The 17113-nt window shown below is 52.1% G+C and overlaps 2 protein-coding genes across 4 annotated transcripts; both read right to left on the bottom strand.

The window, feature by feature from the left end:
* Positions 1 to 1825: 1825 nt before the first annotated feature.
* On the bottom strand, positions 1826 to 4690 carry LOC122234353 (sialic acid-binding Ig-like lectin 8). 2 transcript variants are annotated; one of them, XM_042970378.1, is made up of 3 exons: positions 3454 to 4690; positions 2992 to 3270; positions 1826 to 2841 (listed from the first exon to the last, which is right to left on the bottom strand). In XM_042970378.1, the coding sequence occupies exons 1-3, from the start codon at positions 3893 to 3895 to the stop codon at positions 2486 to 2488; spliced, it is 1077 nt and encodes a 358-aa protein (XP_042826312.1). In that variant the 5' UTR covers positions 3896 to 4690; the 3' UTR covers positions 1826 to 2485. The 2 variants fall into 2 exon arrangements, with proteins under 2 accessions (XP_042826312.1, XP_042826313.1); XM_042970379.1 differs by having other exon boundaries at positions 1826 to 2766; positions 3454 to 4685.
* Positions 4691 to 6833: 2143 nt separating this feature from the next.
* On the bottom strand, positions 6834 to 14056 carry LOC102955063 (sialic acid-binding Ig-like lectin 5). Of its 2 annotated transcripts, XM_042970352.1 has the most exons (9): positions 13977 to 14056; positions 13537 to 13896; positions 13090 to 13368; positions 12845 to 12892; positions 12177 to 12434; positions 11796 to 12083; positions 10982 to 11078; positions 10565 to 10643; positions 6834 to 7093 (listed from the first exon to the last, which is right to left on the bottom strand). In XM_042970352.1, the coding sequence occupies exons 1-9, from the start codon at positions 14005 to 14007 to the stop codon at positions 6914 to 6916; spliced, it is 1620 nt and encodes a 539-aa protein (XP_042826286.1). In that variant the 5' UTR covers positions 14008 to 14056; the 3' UTR covers positions 6834 to 6913. The 2 variants fall into 2 exon arrangements, with proteins under 2 accessions (XP_042826286.1, XP_042826287.1); XM_042970353.1 differs by lacking the exon at positions 12845 to 12892.
* Between the last annotated feature and the right edge of the window lie 3057 nt (positions 14057 to 17113).

Below are 17113 nucleotides of genomic sequence, written 5' to 3'. Positions count from 1 at the left end.
CTGTGCAGCCCCTGGACACTCACCCTGCAGAGAGAGGCTCAGGGAGGCGTGCTGGGAGCCCACCGCACTCCGAGCTCAGCAGGTGTATTCCCCTTCATCTCTCTCCTGTGCCCGAGGCAGCTCCAGCACCCCAGGGTTCCAGGGCTTCGAGGAGCACAGGGTCAGCTCCCCGGGGCCCAGCTCAGCCTGACTGGGGGGGTTTGCTGTTGACACAGACCAGGCGCAGGGACTGGTCCTCCAGGACTGAAAGAGATGAGCCATTCTCCAAGGGCTGTGGTGGCGGAGAAAAAGAGACTGAGGGTCAGAGAGACAAAGAAATTGATACAGGTGGACACCAGCAGAGAGGGGCAGACTCAGACACACAGACATGGATGGAGATCGAGACTCTGGGCGTCTCCCTTTGGGAGAGGGATCCAGGGAGAGGCACTGAGCATAAGCCCAGAGGCTGCTCAGGCCCCTACTTTCTCTGCACTTTATATCTGACATAGCTTTATCTCTGCCCGGATGGACTCTGTCTGGCTGGATTCAGGCCCCAGGAAGCACAGGCAGAGGGTCCTGGGCTTTCAGGACACCCGTGCACGTGGTCATTCCTGCCCTAAATGCCGCGTCCTTCCATCAGGACCCACACTGACCCAGCGAACTCTGTCCTTTCTTCGGATTTCCACTTGACACTTGTTTACTGACTTAACAAGTCATCTCCAAGGGGACTTAGTCTTACATTTTTTTTTTTTTTTACATTTATTTAGTTTTGAGAGACAGAGAGAGACAGAGCACGAGGTGGGGGGAGGGGCAGCTAGAGAGAGGGAGACACAGAATCTGAAGCGGGCTCCAGGCTCTGAGCTGTCAGCACTGAGCCCGAAGCGAGGCTTGAACTCACGAACCGTGAGATCATAACCCCAGCCGAAGTCGGACACTTAACCGACTGAGCCACCCAGGTACCCCAAGGGGTCTTACTCTTAGAAACTCATGGTCTGGTGGGGAACAAGGACCCAGGAACAGGAGATCCCAACACCACCTGACTCATGTTGAGGTGGTGGGGACACTGGGCTGGGCAGCCTTGGAGCTGGCAATGTAAATGAGACTGGCAGATCCAGGAGGGCCTCCTGGAGGAGGTAGCTTCTGAAGTCAAGTGTGAGAGGCAAGCAGGGGCGGCAAAATGATGACAGGGCTGGGAAGAGCACGGCAAGAAGGAGGAACAGAGAGTGCAAAGACAACCAAGGACAGAACATGTCCAAAGAAAATCTAAGAGGACCTACCGAATCGGCGCTAAGGAGTGTAGGATAGAGGAGGGCCTTCAGAGAGGACACCACAGGGGGAAAGGCAGACAGTTTATTTTTAAAAACTCAAAGTGGTGGTGGGGGGGTGGCACCTGGGCGGCTCCGTTGGTTAAGCCACTGACTTGGGTTCAGGTCATGATCTCGAAGTTTGTGCGTTCGAGCCCCACATCTGGCTCTGAGCTGACAGCTTGGAGCCTGCTTGGGATTCTCTCCCTCTCCCTCTCTGTCTGCCCCTCCCTCCCCCCCCCCCAATAAATAAATAAACATTTTAAAAAGGTACAAACTGGGGTGCCTGGGTGGCTCAGTCAGTTAAGCGTCTGACTTCGGCTCAGGTCATGATCTCACAGCTGGTGAGTTTGAGCCCCGCATCAGGCTCTGTGCTGACAGCTCAGAGCCCGGAGCCTGCTTCGGATTCTGTGTCTCCCTCTCTCTCTGCCCCTCCCCTACTTGCATTCTGTCTCTCTTTTTCTCTCAAAAATAAATAACCATTAAACGTTTTTTTAAAAATAACATAAAATAAACATTAAAGGTTTTTTATAAAGGTAAAAACTTCCAGTTATAAAATAAATAAATCCTGGGGATGTAATGCACAAGGTGATTATAGTTAACAATACCGCGTTGCATATTAGAAAGTTGCCGAGAGAATAGATCTTGAAGCCCTCAAAACAAGAAAAAAAAATTGTAACTATGTACGATGATGTTCCCAGTTTTACCAAGGCGATCATTTTGCAACATATACAAATATCCAATCGTGCCGTTACACACCTGAAACTAATAAGTTGTTATATGTCAAGTTGTTATGCCTCAATAGGAAAAAAATTGAACACGTGACCCAGCTACTTACCTTTCAGGAATTTATCCCAAAGGCATAGACACACACCTGAGAAAGTGGGTACGAGTACAAGATTACCGATTGCAGCGTTTCCATTAATAGAATAAAACGAACGCCATGATGTTCCGTTAGTGGAAGGCTCACGCAGAAGCAGAACCCGCCCACGTGAAGGAATACTGCGCAGTCACAGAGCAGAAGGAGGACAGTCTGTGTTACTGACGGCAAAGGGCCCCTTAGATCCTTAGCAAACACACTGAGGCTCAGAGCATTCTCTGCACACGAGACACTTTCCGGGAGGGAACTGGACATCTGAGGCCGACTTTGCTGTGCGTTTTGAATACGTGTCCGTGTGAATAGATTAGCTGTTCAAAAGTACTCAGATAAATGGTTGGTAGGAAAATAAAAGGTGAGGGCGTCCGGAGGTGCATGATAAGGGGCAGTTCTGCCGGGCGAGTGTCGCCCTGTTCTTGCTCTCCTGATAACAGGGGGGAGGGGACAGCTGCTCACAGGGCCATGGGGGCCGGGGAGGGGGAGGGCCCCTGGGGGACCCACAAGAGGGACCCGGCCCTGCCCTTGCTCCCTGCACCCTAGGAGGAGCCCCTATCCTACCTGTGCCGTTTTCTTGGAAGACAGCGACGGTCAAGTTCCACGGAGAATCTGGGACAGAAAGACATGGCAGATTGGCGGCAACGGAGAGGGCTGGTGGACATTGGCCCTCAGTCCCCACGGGAGCTGCATAAATGGGAAGAGGGTGGAGATCCTCCTGACCCCCTCCCAGCCCACATGCCAGGACCTGACACCCAATGTCCCAGGCCCTGACCCCCCAGCCAACTGCCCTCAGGACCCCATCAGGGATCCGGGTGGCCCTGGCCCAGTTCTCACAGGACACGTTGAGGTGAATGGTCCTCATTGTGGTCACTCCGGTCCCAGGCAAGGTCACCTGACAGGTGAGCTCAGTGCCATGGTTCTGCAGCCGTGGGGTGAGGGTGAGCACAGAGGAGAGGTGGGTCTTGGGGCCCAGGGAAGTGAGGGCCGCTGACGTCCAGGAGAAGATGGGGGGCGTGCCCCACTCACAGGCCCAGGGCACAGAGCAGGTCAGGTTACTGGGGCATCCAGACTCCAGGGTCCCCGAGATAAGGATGTCAGGTGTCTGGGTCAGGGCTGGGGGGAGATGGGGAGACACGGGGATCAGGAGGAGGGTCCGAGGTGCAGCCTTGAGAGAAGCCTCAAGCTTTGGTCCAGCCCCTGCCTCTGAGCCCCAACATGCATTACCCCCAGCCCCTCCCGGGTTGTCCTGGGACCCCCAACCTTCCCCTGTGGCTTCTCCCACAATCTGCTCCTTACCTGTCACACGCACGGAGAGCTGGTCACGTGTGTAAGTATATCTCACAGAAGGCCCTCTCTCCACCCTAAAGACATATGTCCCCGAGTCCCCTCTCCGTACATCTCTGATGTCCAGGGAGCAGTCGTAGTCCTGGGGGTTTCCGAGGAGGCGGAATCGGCCCTGGGACTCCTGCTGCACTTTTCCATCTGGGTTGTTTGTGGCCACTAGAACATCCTGTTGTACACCGGCCCCTTTCCGGAACCAGTAGCCGAGAGCTGGGGTAGACTCAGACCAGCCTTCCCAGGGATAGAAGCATCTGCAGGACACTCGCACACACAGGCCCTCCTGCCCCTTTGCGTCCTGCACTTGCAGCCAGTAATCCCCCTGTGGCCCCCTCCCGGCCCCCCTCTGGCCCTCGGCCCCCTCTCTCCCCCAGAGCAGGGCCAACAGCAGCAGAAGCATGTCTGGGCTTGGAGGTGCCGGGTCCCCGGGGAGCCTGTTTCTCCGGGTCTGTCTCTTAGAAGCTAAGAGCTGCAAGATTGAGAGGAGGCCCCGACAGGAAGGTGACAGTGATGTCAGAACAGTGGCCCTCGTCAGAGAAGGAACCTCGCACGCAGACGCTGTCAGGGCCGGGACAGCCCTTGGGAATCAGCCATCCACCACCGCATCTCCACTGCTGGGGACCCTGGGCCTAGAGGCCAGAGAGGGTGAGAGCCTCGCCCAAATTCACACCCTGTGCAGGGCTCGAGCCCCATCTCCTGCCTTCCTGTCAATGCCCCTCCCTTCTGGGGTCATTTTTTTGCAAAGTGAAAAAGGGTTCCTTCCTTTGGGCCAGACCACCTGAATCACAGGCCGTACATGTCTGTAGAAGTCAGTGCTGCCGGTGGGGCGGGGGGGGGGGGGCATCAGGACCTGGGAGATGGGGGAGGCTAGAAGGGGATATGAGGAGGCCCACTGTCCTCCCTCCCTCGGAATCCACGTGGTGGGCATCCCTTCCCTGCTCACGAGGTCACACACTAGCCCCAGGCACGGCCTCAAGAGTCGCTGTAAAACAGTAAGTGTCCAGCACCTGGAGCTCTCTGTGACAAGTAACTGTAATTCTGTGATTATTTGTGCTTTGTGTGTTTCAAAATTCCATTTGTAGATGCCTACATATTACACTTGTATATTTGGGGTGTGTGTGAATTAAGCCTTTGATCTTTATGAAGTGCCCATTGTTTTTAATGTTTATTTATTTATTTATTTATTTTAATGTTTATTTATTTTTGAGACAGAGAGAGACAGAGCATGAACGGGGGAGGGTCAGAGAGAGGGAGACACAGAATCTGAAACATGCTCCAGGCTCTGAGCCGTCAGCACAGAGCCCAACGCGGGGCTCGAACTCACGGACCGTGAGATCATGACCTGAGCTGAAGTCGGACGCTCAACCGACTGAGCCACTCAGGCGCCCTGAATGTTTATTTATTTTTGAGAGAGAGGGTGCCCGCACGAGAGGGGGAGGGGCAGAGAGAGAGGGGGGCAGAGGATCTGAAGCAGGCTGGAACTCACGAACCTTGAGATCATGACCTGAGCACAAGTAGGACGCTAAACTGACTGAGCCACGCAGGCGCCCTACTAAGTGCCCATTCTTGATGCCTTTTGCCTCAAAGACTCATTCATCTGATTTTAGGACACCAACACCAGCTTTCTTTTGTTTCGTGCTTGCATGGTGCATGGTATCTCTTTCGACATCTTGTCATTTCAACCTTTCTGAATCTTTCCATTTTATTTTTTTAAGCTTACTTATTTATTTTGAGAGGAAGAGAGAGAGAGATACCATGCTGGGCGGGGCAGGGAGAGAGGGAGAGTGAATCCCAAGCGGGCTCTGCCCTGCCAGCACAGAGCCTGATACGGGGCTTGAATTCATGAACCGTGAGATCACAACCTAAGTCAATGTTGGAAGCTTAACCAACTGGGCCATCTAGGTACCCCTACGTTTTATTTTATTTTATTTTATTTTATTTTATTTTATTTTATTTTATTTTTATTTATTTTTATAATTTTTTTAACATTTATTCATTTTTGGGAGACAGAGAGAGATAGACTGTGAGCAGGGGAGGGGCAGAGAGAGAGGGAAACAGAGAATCCAAAGCAGGCTCCAGGCTCTGAGCTGTCAGCACAGAACCTGATGCGGGACTTGAACTCACAGACTGTGAGATCATGACCTGAGCTGAAGTCGGACGCTCAACCGACTGAGCCACCCAGGCGCCCCTACATTTTATTTTTTTTAATTAATTTTTATTTTATTTGAGAGAGAGGGGATGCACAAGCAGGGGAGAGGGGCAGAGAGAAAGAGAGAGAGAGAGAGAGAGAGAGAGAGAGAGAGAGAGAGAGAGAGAAAGAATCCCAAGCAGACTCCAGTGCAGAGCCCGACATGGGGCTCGAACTGATGAAACTGTGAGATCATGACCTGAACCGAAATAAGAGTTGGACGCTTAACTGACTGAGCCACCCAGGCGCCCCTGAATCCTGACATTTCAGGGGCGCCTTACCCACCTCATCACTCCAATATCTAAACATGGGGAGGCAGTCTTTCATTAACTTATGTTGCTTTGCATCCTCCAAACACATAGGGAGAAGTCCATTCTCTTCTGAGAAGAGATAGGGCGGGAATTTGACTGGCCAGGACACACTACTTACTGTTCAGTGGGAAGCTGGACAAGACACCAGGACACTAGGAAACTAGAAGGAATTGACAGAAGGGATACGACCAGGACTCTCAAGGTGACTACAGGAGTAGGGTCTTTAAAGGAACAATTTCAGATAAAATGAGGTCGCTAGGGTGGGCCCTAATCCAGTATATGTGGCGTCCTTATAAGAAGAAGAAATTGGGGCTCCTGGGTGGCTCAGTCGGTTAAGCGTCCGACTTCGGCTCAGGGCATGATCTCATGGCTTGTGAGTTCGAGCCCCGCATCAGGCTCTGTGCTGATGGCTCGGAGCCTGGAGCCTGTTTCAGATTCCACGTCTCCCTCTCTCTGCCCCTCCCCTGTTCACACTCTGTCTCTGTCTCTCCCAAAAATAAATAAACGTTAAAAAAATTTTTTTTTCAGAAGAAGAAATTGAGGGGCACCTGGGTGGCTCAGTTGGTTGAGCCTCTGACTTCAGCTCCGGTCATGATCTCATGGTTCGTGAGTTGGAGCCCTGCACTGGGCTCTGTGCTATCAGCAGAACCTGCTTCGAATCCTCATCCTCTGTCCTTCTCTCTCTCTCTCTCTCTCTCTCTGCCTCTCCCCTGCTTGCACTCTCTCTCTCAAAAAGAAAAAACACGTTAAAAAATGTTTAAAAAAATAAAAAGAAGAAGAAATTGAGACACGGACACACAGAGGGAAGACCAGGTAAGTTCACAGGGAGAAGACGGCCATCTACAAGCCAAGGAGAGAGACCTCTGCTGACACGTGATCTCAGACTTCCAGGCTCCAGAACTATGAGACAAACAATTCCTCACTTGTATGTCTTGATCTCTGAGTACTCGGTGTTGATGCCTTCCTGTTCCCGAGGCTTCAGCTTGGGAAATCGGAGGAAAGCATAGTGGAGTTCCTGTTCTTCTCCTGAAATGGGGCTAGTCCCAGCAGGAGCTGGGGGGTCTGCAGGGATGTCTGTCCAGACCCGGTGCCGATGCGCCTGAGTGAAAGGAAGAGGAGGAATTTGGAGCCAGTCAGCAGGGTCTGGGAGAAAGCAGCCAAGGGCCAGAAGGGGAAGGGCCCTGATGGAACTTTTATCATTCACCCATTCATTTATTTTTGAATGTTTAATAATTAAGGTTGGCCAGCCCTTAGTCGGTGTTTATCTTAACTGCATTACGTTTTTAAATTTTTTTTGTTTTTTTTTTTTTAATGTATTTAGTTTTGAGGGAATGAGAGCAGGGGAGGGGCAGAGACAGAAGGGAACAGTGGGCTCCACACCGACAGCAGAGAGCTCAGTGAGGGGCTTGAACCCATGACCTGTGAGACCACAACCTGAACCAAAGTCAAAGTCAGGTGCTTAACCAACTGGGCCACCCAGGTGTCCCTACTTTTTTTTTTTTTAAAGGCTGGGAGAAGATATTATTATCACATTCATCACACAAATAGTAAAACCAAGGCTAAGAGAGATTATATACATACATTGTCCTAAAGACACCTATCTCTATAAATGCACCACTGGGGCTCCTGGGTGGCTCGGTCAGTTAAGCATCGGATCTTGATTTGGGCTCAGGTCATGATCTCAGGGTCTTGAGATGGAACCCAGTGTCAGCAGGCTTTGTGCTCAGCACAGAGCCTGCTTAAGATTCTTTCCCTCCCTCTCTCTCTCTGCCCTTCCCCTGATCACTCTCTCAAAATAAAGTAAAATAAAATAAAATAAAATAAAATAAAGGCACCATTGAGCCAAGACTCAAAACCAATTCTTTCCAATGATAGTACCGTCCTTTGTCCAGCCAGTGTGTGAGGTGCAGTGCGTGGGGTGACAAAGAAAGCAGATAACAGATCCTGGTACCACACAGCTTATGGTTTCCTAGGAGAGGCAATTACTAAACAAATAGAAAACAAATACGTTCCAAGTTCTACATCTGGGTTAGGAGACATTTAGAAATATGAAGCAAGGCCATGGATGACATATCCCGTTTCTGGACAAGCTCTAGAAGGTGGAGCAGAGGTCAGTTCCCGCAGTCAAGATGGCAACCAGACACCCTCGCCCACACCTGCTCCCTGCCCGTGACACCCTCAGGCGACAGCAGCAAGAAACAAGTTCTCACAGGGGCGCCTGGGTTACTCAGTCGGTTGGGCGTCCAGCTCTTGGTTTCGGCTCAGGTCACGATCTCGAAGTTTGTGAGTTCGAGCCTTGCATCTGGCTCCTTGCTGACAGCGCAGAGGCTGCTTGGGACTCACTCTCTCCCTCTCTCTACGCTCTTCCCCCACTTGCAAGCTCTAGCTCTCTTTCTCTCTCAAAAATAAATAAATAAGCTTAAGAAAAAAAAAAAAAAGAAACAAGCCCTCACACAGGCGCTGAGAGAGGCAAAACGAGAAGTAATTCTCGGATTAAGAGGAAACTGTTGGGCATTTCTCTGGTCTCTGGGGACACAAGAGGGAATAAAACAATAGCTATAAAACAAACCGCTCTTAGGACTTATTTGCTAGAGGAGGTAACGACTCTGACTGTAGTAATGAATGCTGTGCTTACTCCGTGCCAGCTACTGTTCTAGACACTTCTTGTAACTACCCTCTATACTCTTAACATTCCCATGTCACCAAAAATAAACGGAGGTGTCTGCCACTTGCCCAAGGTCACCCAGTTTGTCCGTAGGGAAAGATGGGATTTGAATGCAGGAGTCCAGCTCGAGTCCATGCTTTGAACCACTATACTGTACTGACTACAAGAGACGTTCGCTTAAAGGAAAAAAATTGAGAATTTGAAGGTAAAGAAATGGAAGATATATGTCGTGATTCACGACAAGATGGGGATTTAGCTCATGTTAAGGGTTCTGTTCCCCAAGATCCACCAAGGAGAAACAAGACAGGGAATTACGTAAACTAAACTTTTAAAATGATATGGGGGGGGGGGCGCACCTGGGTGGCTCAGTCAGTTAAGCGTCCAACTCTTGGTTTCGGCTCAGGTCAGGATCTCACAGTTCATGGGCTCGAGCCCCATGTTGGGCTCTGTGCTGACAGCATGGAGCTTGCTTGGGATTCTCTCTCTCCCTCTCTCTCTCTCTCTCTGCCCCTCCCCTGCTTGTGCTCTCCCTCCCTTTTGAAGTAAATAAATAAACTTAAAAAAAAGATTTTGTGTGTACTTGTTCTACCAGTTACGGAGAGAAGAGTTTGAAATCATCAGCTACGATTGCCAGTATGTCTATTTCTCCTTGCTGTTCTGTCAGTTTTCAAGTATACTTATTTTGATGAATGGTGCTCTGTTATGGAAGGAATACATGTTTAGGATTTTTGTGTCTTTTCATGAAGTGATAGAAACCAGATAAATTAGTAAATATTGCATGATTCCTTTTTTTGTTTTTAGGGTTTTTTTTTAATGTTTATTCACTATTGAGAGACAGAGAGGGAGCATGAGCAGGGGAGGGGCAGAGAGAGGAAGACACAGAATCCGAACCAGGCTCCAGGTTCCAAGCTGTTAGCACAGAGCCTGACACGGGGCTAGAACTCACAAACTGCAAGATCATGACCTGAGCCGAAGTCGGACACATGACTGACTGAGCCACCCAGGTGCCCCTGCATGATTCCTTTTATATAAAGTCCCAGAAGGGACAAAAGTAATCCACAGTGATAAAAATCAGTGATTTCTGGAAAGGTTGAACTGACCAGGCAGGGGAACAAAGGAATTTAGGGACATGATGGAAATGTTCTACATCTTTTTTTTTAATGGTTTATTTCTTTTTAGTTTATTTATTTATTTTGAGAGCTAGAGAGAGAGCAGGGGAGGGGCAGAAAAAGAGAGAGACAGAGAATCCCAAGCAGCTGATAGCACGGGGCTCGAACCCATGGGGCTCGAACCCATGAATTGTGAGATCATGCCCTGAGCCAAACCAAGAGTCAGACGCTTAACCACCTGAGCCTCTCAGGTGCCCTGGAAATGTTCCACATCTTGATCGAGAACACGGTTACAGGGCAAACACGTTTGTCAAAATTCACATTCAAATGGGTGCGTTTTATTATACGTAAAGTGCATATAATAAATGAGGTTGATATTTATCTACCATCGACAGTGGGAGATTTGAAGGATGCAAAATGGGAGTGATGTGCAAAATGTGACTTCGGGGTGCCCCAGTCTCTACCCTAGGGCTCGAGTCACCACTTCCCTACTCAGTGGGTCTCACCCACGCTAAGCTTGGGCCCTTACGCTTCTGGGTAACCAATGCCACAAGAAAAAGGCTAATAGTCCAGGGGAATGCAATACTCTGACATAGGAGGCATAAATACCCCCCAACGAGCAACCGGATTATATCCCCACTCCATCAGAAGCACAAGGATTAGAGCAGTTGAGTCAATAATTTAAAACTGGAACTGGAGCAAGTGTTGGATGTTAAAAAGGGAAATGCTCGATTATTCGCTGAGGGCGGCTTCCAAAAGGCATAGGCTGGATAGGAGCTCGTGGTCTGTCACTCACCCCAGAGCCTGAGTCACCGGCTGGGTTCAAATCCATGATTTGCACTGGCTGGGCTGCTCTCTTCCTGAGGGTCTTCACTCTAAGGGAACAGCCCCGGGACTTTCAGTCTGGTTATTTGGGGCGTGCAGCGGGCAGACCATCCCCTGCATCCCACAAAGAGCATAGAAGGAGGCAGGTGGGTGTGGGTCCAGTCTCCAAGTGCTTCCCCTAATCCAAGAGCCGGACCAGGGGCTGGGAAGAGAACCCAGGTTTGGCCCGATTGGCTACGGGATGCTTCACTCCACCACGCAGCCTCCTTCCCTGGCTCTTGGAGTTCCAACCAGCCCGAGTTCCTCTAGCTCGGGCTCTGTAAGATTCCATGACCTCATGCCCTTTCCACTCCAGGCCTCTCCCTCCATCCCTGGAGCCCACTCTCACCTGAAGATGAGACAAAGGCAGAGAGAAAATAGCAGGGTCATGATGCCCGCTCCCCCGACGGCTCCCAGGACGCCACTGGCCCTGGGTTCTGGCTTATCTGCAGAAAATTTGAGTTCTGTGTAAGCTCCAGTTCCAATACATGACATCCTGTGTCCCCCCGCCACCCATCACATGGCATTCCATTGCCCTGTGCACGCTGGACCGGCCCCTTCCCCTAGCCTCAGGACTAAAGATCTTAAGCCTACAACTGCTCCATTTGGGGCCCTAGGTGCCTCCCTGCCCCAGCCCCATCTCTCTGAAGCTCTTGGGGGCTGAATTTTGTCCCCTGCCAAATTCCTATGCTGAAGTCCCAGCCCTCTGGTACATCCCTCCACCCTCACAATGTGACTTTCCTTGCAACAGGGTCTTTACAAAGGTAATCAAGTTAAAATGGGATGGCTAGGGTGGGTCCTAACCCAATATGACTAGTGTCCTCATAAAATGGGGACACAGACGCGCACCCAAGAGGGTGCCAGGGAAACGTGAAGGCGGAGAAGGGGTGATGCTTGCACAAGCTGAGGAGCATCAAAGATTGCCAGCAAACACCAGAAGCCAGGGGGAGGCTGGAACAGGTTCTCACAGTCTCAGAAGGAACTGATCTGTGGACACCTTGATTCTATCCAGAACTGGGAGACAGTAAATCTCCATTGTTTGAACTGCCCAGTTTGAGGGACTTTGTCACAGCTTCCCTAGCAAGGGATGTAGTGCAAGGACCAAGCTCCTAGTCCTCCAGGTAACACCCCCCACCCACCCCACCTCCCCACAGCCCCCAGACCTGGCTGCAGCACCAGGACAGCGGTGCTCTGGGCCCCGTCCTCATTCCGGGCCTCGCAGCTGAGTCTGAGGTCAGAGCCCAGTGGCCCCCTGAGGCTCAGGGAGCTGTTGGCCCAGGGCCCCTCAGAGCTGGAGGTGACGGTCAAGGAGGCGTCGCTGTGGTTCCCCTCCAGCAGCCCCTCCCCCAGCCGCCAGCTCAGGGTGGGGGCCGGCCGGGCTCGGGCGGAGCAGGTGCAGCCCAGCCCCTCGCCCTCCCAGGAGCAGGAGGGGCCGAGCAGCCGCGGGGGGCCTGCAGGGGGGGGGAGGGGCAGGGTCAGCGACGCCTCTGCTCCCCAGGCTCCGGGCGTCTCGCACCCCCCACCCTGGGGGTCCCCACACTCACAGACCACAGAGAGAAGCAGGGAGACGTGCTGGGAGCCCAGCGAGTTCTGAGCTCGGCAGGTGAGGACTCCTTCCTCCGCAGCCCCGACTTGAGGCAGCTCCAGGATGTGGGTCCTGTACACGGGGGTGGCATTCAGGGCAGGGGACCCCCGGAACCAGCTCAGCTCGGCGGGGGGGTTGCCGGCAGCAGCACAGAGCAGCCGCAGGTCCTGGCCCTCCCGGATGAGAAGGTTCGAGGTGTTTTGCAGAGTCTCTAGGGCTTTGGGGGAGAGAGATGCAGAGAGGGAGAGAGGAGTTGGGTGAGGCCGGTGACTCTCTCCTCTTGTGATGTCCACACTCGTTCTGAGGAGGGGACTGGCAGAGTCCAGGCAGCAGGCCTGCAGTCGAGACCGGGATGGTTTGCCCGGGAGCTGCCCCCACCGTCCAGCAGATGGAGGCCCGAGGGCTGAGACAGGGGATACATATGGTGCACAAACATTAACTTCAGGGAGTCCAAGTTTGTGCAGGCCTCTGGCCGGCCCACCGCTCCCTTTGTCTGAACTCAGTGTCCGGCTTCTTGTATGTGTCTCAGGCCTGTTCCTGGCCAGCAGAAGCTTGAGAGCCAAGTAGGGCTGTCCTGGCAGAGCCCGGGTTTCACCTCAGCCCCGGAGAAAAGAGGTTCTTTCCTACCTATTCTGTTTCCTTGGAAGATCCTGATGGCCGTGTTCTGTGGAGCATCTGGACAGAAGGATGAGGCTGCCTCGGCATTCATGGCGACGGAGGAGTGGGTGGTGGGCCATTCCCCCAGGACCCGGGGCCACAGATAAAGGGATTCCCTTCCCGCTTAGCTACCAAGACCCCACTGTTAAACCACAGCCTAGCTCTGCCCTGGCCCCACCCCTCAGGCACCTGGGTGCTCCTGGCCCTCCACTCACAGGTGACATTGAGCTGGATGGTCCTTTCCACCATCACACCAATTGCAGGGAATTGCACTTGACAGGTGAGGTTGGTGCCGTGGTCCTGGGGCCGTGGGGTGAGGGTGAGCACTGAGGAGAGGCGCGTCCTGGGACCCAGGGAGGTGAAGGCGGCTGACGTCCAGGAGAAGATGGGGGGCATTCCCCGCTCGCAGGCCCAGGGCACAGAGCAGTTCAGGTTCCCGGGGCGGCCGGACTCCAGGGTCCCCGGGGTAAGGATGTGAGGTGTGTGGGTCAGAGCTGGTGAGGACAGACACAATGTTGGGGCCCCTCGGTGTTTTGTCAGCCCGCCCCAGTGTCTTGTCATGCCCGTCTCCACTCCACACCACCCCCAAAGGGCACAGAACCTTCATTTTTCCATCTCTGATGCCCCACACCCTGGGGTCTTTCCCTGGGCCCCTCCCATACCTGTCACATTCAGAGAAAGCATATTATATAGATATGAGTGTGTTTCGACACGTAAGAAGTAAGTCCCACTGTCCCCCATGTTGACATCTGTGATGTACAGGGAGCAGTCCTTGGTCTGGGGGTCCCCAAGGAGGAAGAACCGGCCCTGGGTCCTCTCATGCAGCTTCCTGTCTGGTTTGTTTGTGGCCACTGGAGGATCGTAGTAAACATTTGCCCCTTTCTGGAACCAAGATATGGGGATGAATCCAAAGCTAAACCAGGGCAAAAAAAATCTGCAGCGCACGTGGACACACAAGCCCTCCTGGACAGTCACGGACTCCTGTAGCTCCAGCTGGTAGCCCAGAACCCGAAGCAGGGGCCCTGGAGAGAGAGGAAAAGACTCAGCTCGGAGCTTCGATGCCTCCCCCAAATGGGGTTCCCTCTCCCCTCGGTTCACTCACCTCCACACAGCAGCAGCAGCCACAGCGGCATCCCTCTGTCATGCCCTGGGACAGTTTGCCTTCTGTGGCCCCTCTGACAGAGAAAGGAATCCGTGGGCTGTGGGAGGACAGAGGAAGTTCAGACAGGAAGCCTGTGGTAGGTACAAGAGGCCACAAACCTAGAAAAGAGAACTTCAGACTCACAGTCAGCTGTGATTAATCTTTGAGATAATCTGGTCCCCTTTCTGCGTGGGGCAGGCGGGTCCTGAGACTCGGAGGAGGCAAGGGTCTTGCTCAAGTAAGGCAGTAAGGAAGGACAGGAGCCCCCAAGCCCTGCGTCCTGGGCTCATGCCCAGTTGTCTGTAGCCGAGAGCTGTTAACTGGACAGGAAGCTGGTCCTGAAGTCAGGTGCGGCCGCTCACCGCTTGGAAATAAATAATAGTCATGTAAACCAGTATAACTAAAACTAATATAATACTGCATGTTAACTATACTGGAATTAAAAGAAAAGAAAAAAAATCAATACTCGAAAGACGAGTCGATGGTGCTTTATTCAGGAAGCTGGCAACCTGGGAAGACGGCACAGGAAAAGGGAGGGGAGCTGAGTGCAGGAGAAGCAGGTGCCCAAGTGGTTAGTCATGGACCTGATACATGACCCTGAACAGACTGGCTGGCATCCATGGCAGCTGTCTTCGAATGGAGTCCCGCCTCTCTTCTGGGAAAGTCTGGTCCTTCACTCCTCAAGGTCAGTGAGCTGCAAACCTCAAAGAAAGCAAGCTAGTTCTGGTACAGATAAAGGGTCTGAAGTCAGCAAGCAAGGAGTGCATAAGCTTGAAGCAAGTTCACCCTTCCAGCAGGTCGGAGTGTTGTTACAATCCCACCTGGCCAGCCCCTCCGGAGAGTCAGAGCCTCGGGACCCTCGTGGAAGTGCCCTCCTCGGGATGGGTCTCAGGCTAGCCTACATAGTGTAAGAGGTATGAAAGAGTCGTCATCTGGACAAGTAACACACACCCTCACTTATATCGTTCATTCATTCATTCACTCACAAACTATCATAGAAATAAAAAAAAGGACAGATTTGAATCAGTCCTGACCCTCGACTAGTTCAAGCAGTGGGAGAAGACAGACAAGCTTGAGCTTTATCTGAAGGCAATGGGGAGCCATGGAAGGTTCTTGAGCAGGAAAGGGGCAGGATCATATAGTAATCAACATGATCCCTCTGAGGCCAGTGTAGGGAAGAGCCGGAAGGGAGAGGCTGGAGGCCAAAAGGTCAGAGAGGAAACTGTTGTGACTTTGGGGAAAAGGAAAACCCAAGCCCACGTGGAGACAGCAGCCTTGGTGATGGAAGCAAGAGTGATTTAAGACACTTTCAGGAACTGAAAATGAAAGATAGGTGCGGTGGGTGGGGGAGGGACTACTGGAGTGACTCCCGGAGCCCCACCCCAACTTCACCCTGACTTGGAGCTCTGAGACCCCACCTCTGCCCTGAGCAGCAGAAACTCCACTTGCATCACTGCCCCAGAGCAGAGTCTTTCTTCCCTACCTGCGCCATTTCCTACCAGGGCCCAACAGCGAGATTCTTATCAATATTTGGACCAGAGAATGACACCATGTTCTAATTCAATGGTGGGAAGGGGCTGGTTTTAATCCTTTGTTTGGATCCACAGAGGGGTGGTGAGGGGAGGCTGTCCGTGGGCTTTCTTCTCCTTCCTCAAGCCAGGTCTCTGGCCAGGCATCAGGTCACATAGGCCCTCGGGGACCCAGGTGTCCTGACCAGCAACAGTAGTAGGTGCTGAGCCAGGTGGTGGCTGAGCTTAGCTAAGCAAGATACCTAAGTAGGCAATTGAAGCAACAATGAGTCGAAATGAAAGGTAACAACAAGGCCTTTAATCACACACTGCGATGGTATATTGTACAAGCAAGAAGCTAAATCGGAGAAAGCACCCCCCGCTTTCCATTTCCTCCCCCCCAGAGAAAGGTGGTTGGGGGCTAAAGGGAAAAAAATATGATTGTCAAGGAAAAAATTATTTGTGACACTTATTAAGGAAAGGTAAAGACTGTATTTGGGGCCACAGGAACCACCACAATGGGGTGTGGCAGGAGGGGAGAGAGGCCAGTACTCCACTCTGAATACAGTAAGGAAAAGTGGGAATTTATCACCAAGGAGTAGGGGGTGGGTCAGTGGAAGGAGAATTACTGAGAGGAAATGACTGCAAGGGATGGGGGTGGGGAGCTAGGGGTAGCAAGTGCAGAGTCTGGGTGGGGAAAGTGTCTTCAAGTTTTCCTCCTCCTTCCCCCATCAGGAGGCCTCAGTGGAGGCACCTGAAGAACCCAGATAAAAAGAGGTAGGAATGAAGGCAGCTGGCCTAGGGTGCAAAGCATATGACCAGCCAGAGATGTCTGAGTCCTTGACGGGAGGAACTCCCTTCTGGGATTTTGATGCACTGGCTGTCACCAAGTCTGGAGTGGGGAGGGCAGCTTCCCAGCCCCCCACCCCCACCCGCAGGGGTCTGCCCTCCAGGGAAAGCCTTCATATTTGCCTATGATCAGGCCTGGAAAATCACATACATGCTTTAACCATGGGCTGACCTTCTCAGATGGTTCTGTCCATCACAGACCTAGGGAGGTCACCTGATGTGTAGTGCTGGGGTTGTGATCTTGGGATCTGAAGACATGAATGAGTACTCAGGGGTGGGGGTCTTGGGGTCTGGGGAGGAGAGAAGCATCCTCTTACGCAAGCTCCTGGCAAAGTGCTAATTATATTCTGAATTGACTCTGCACTACATGTTAGAAGGGTGTAGACTTGGGGCATCTGGTACAAGCTGGAGAAGATGAAAAGACTCAGACCCTGGAGTGTGATCCTGGGTACAACCTCTACAGTGTCCTCTCCTTCTATGAGCCTCAGGGCTCTGTACACCTTCCCCACCCTCTAGATAAGGAGATGAGTTCCCATCTCTGGGGTTCTTTCCTGGGGAGTTTTGGCTGTTTGTCATGTTCAGAGACAGTCTCATATATTGGAAGCCATATTTCTCTATCCTTTCCTTTTTTTTTTTTTTTTTTTTTAGTAATCTCTACACAGGGGTGGCTGGGTGGCTCAGTCAGTTAAGCATCTGACTCTTAATTTCCGCTCAGGTCATGATCTCACAGTTCATGAGTTC

Source organism: Panthera tigris, chromosome E2 (assembly GCF_018350195.1).
Source record: "Panthera tigris isolate Pti1 chromosome E2, P.tigris_Pti1_mat1.1, whole genome shotgun sequence".
NCBI classification, from domain to species: Eukaryota; Metazoa; Chordata; class Mammalia; order Carnivora; family Felidae; genus Panthera; species Panthera tigris.
The sequence above is the reverse complement of the archived record's forward strand: the minus strand, read 5'-3'. Positions and strand labels throughout refer to the sequence as shown.

What these genes read in the sequence shown, in the direction of transcription:
- LOC122234353 (XM_042970378.1), bottom strand. Translation starts at nt 3,895, where the DNA reads ATGCTTCTGCTGCTGTTGGCCCTGCTCTGGGGGAGAGAGGGGGCCGAG. An exon ending in GCTCTCCGTGCGTGTGACAG is followed by an intron (nt 3,271 to 3,453) that starts GTAAGGAGCAGA and finishes ATCTCCCCCCAG; the next exon opens with CCCTGACCCAGACACCTGAC. An exon ending in CATTCACCTCAACGTGTCCT is followed by an intron (nt 2,842 to 2,991) that starts GTGAGAACTGGG and finishes CCATTTATGCAG; the next exon opens with CTCCCGTGGGGACTGAGGGC.
- LOC102955063 (XM_042970352.1), bottom strand. Translation starts at nt 14,007, where the DNA reads ATGCCGCTGTGGCTGCTGCTGCTGTGTGGAG. An exon ending in GCTGCTGCTGCTGTGTGGAG is followed by an intron (nt 13,897 to 13,976) that starts GTGAGTGAACCG and finishes CTCTCTCTCCAG; the next exon opens with GGCCCCTGCTTCGGGTTCTG. An exon ending in TGTCCTGGTGCTGCAGCCAG is followed by an intron (nt 11,079 to 11,795) that starts GTCTGGGGGCTG and finishes AATTTTCTGCAG; the next exon opens with ATAAGCCAGAACCCAGGGCC.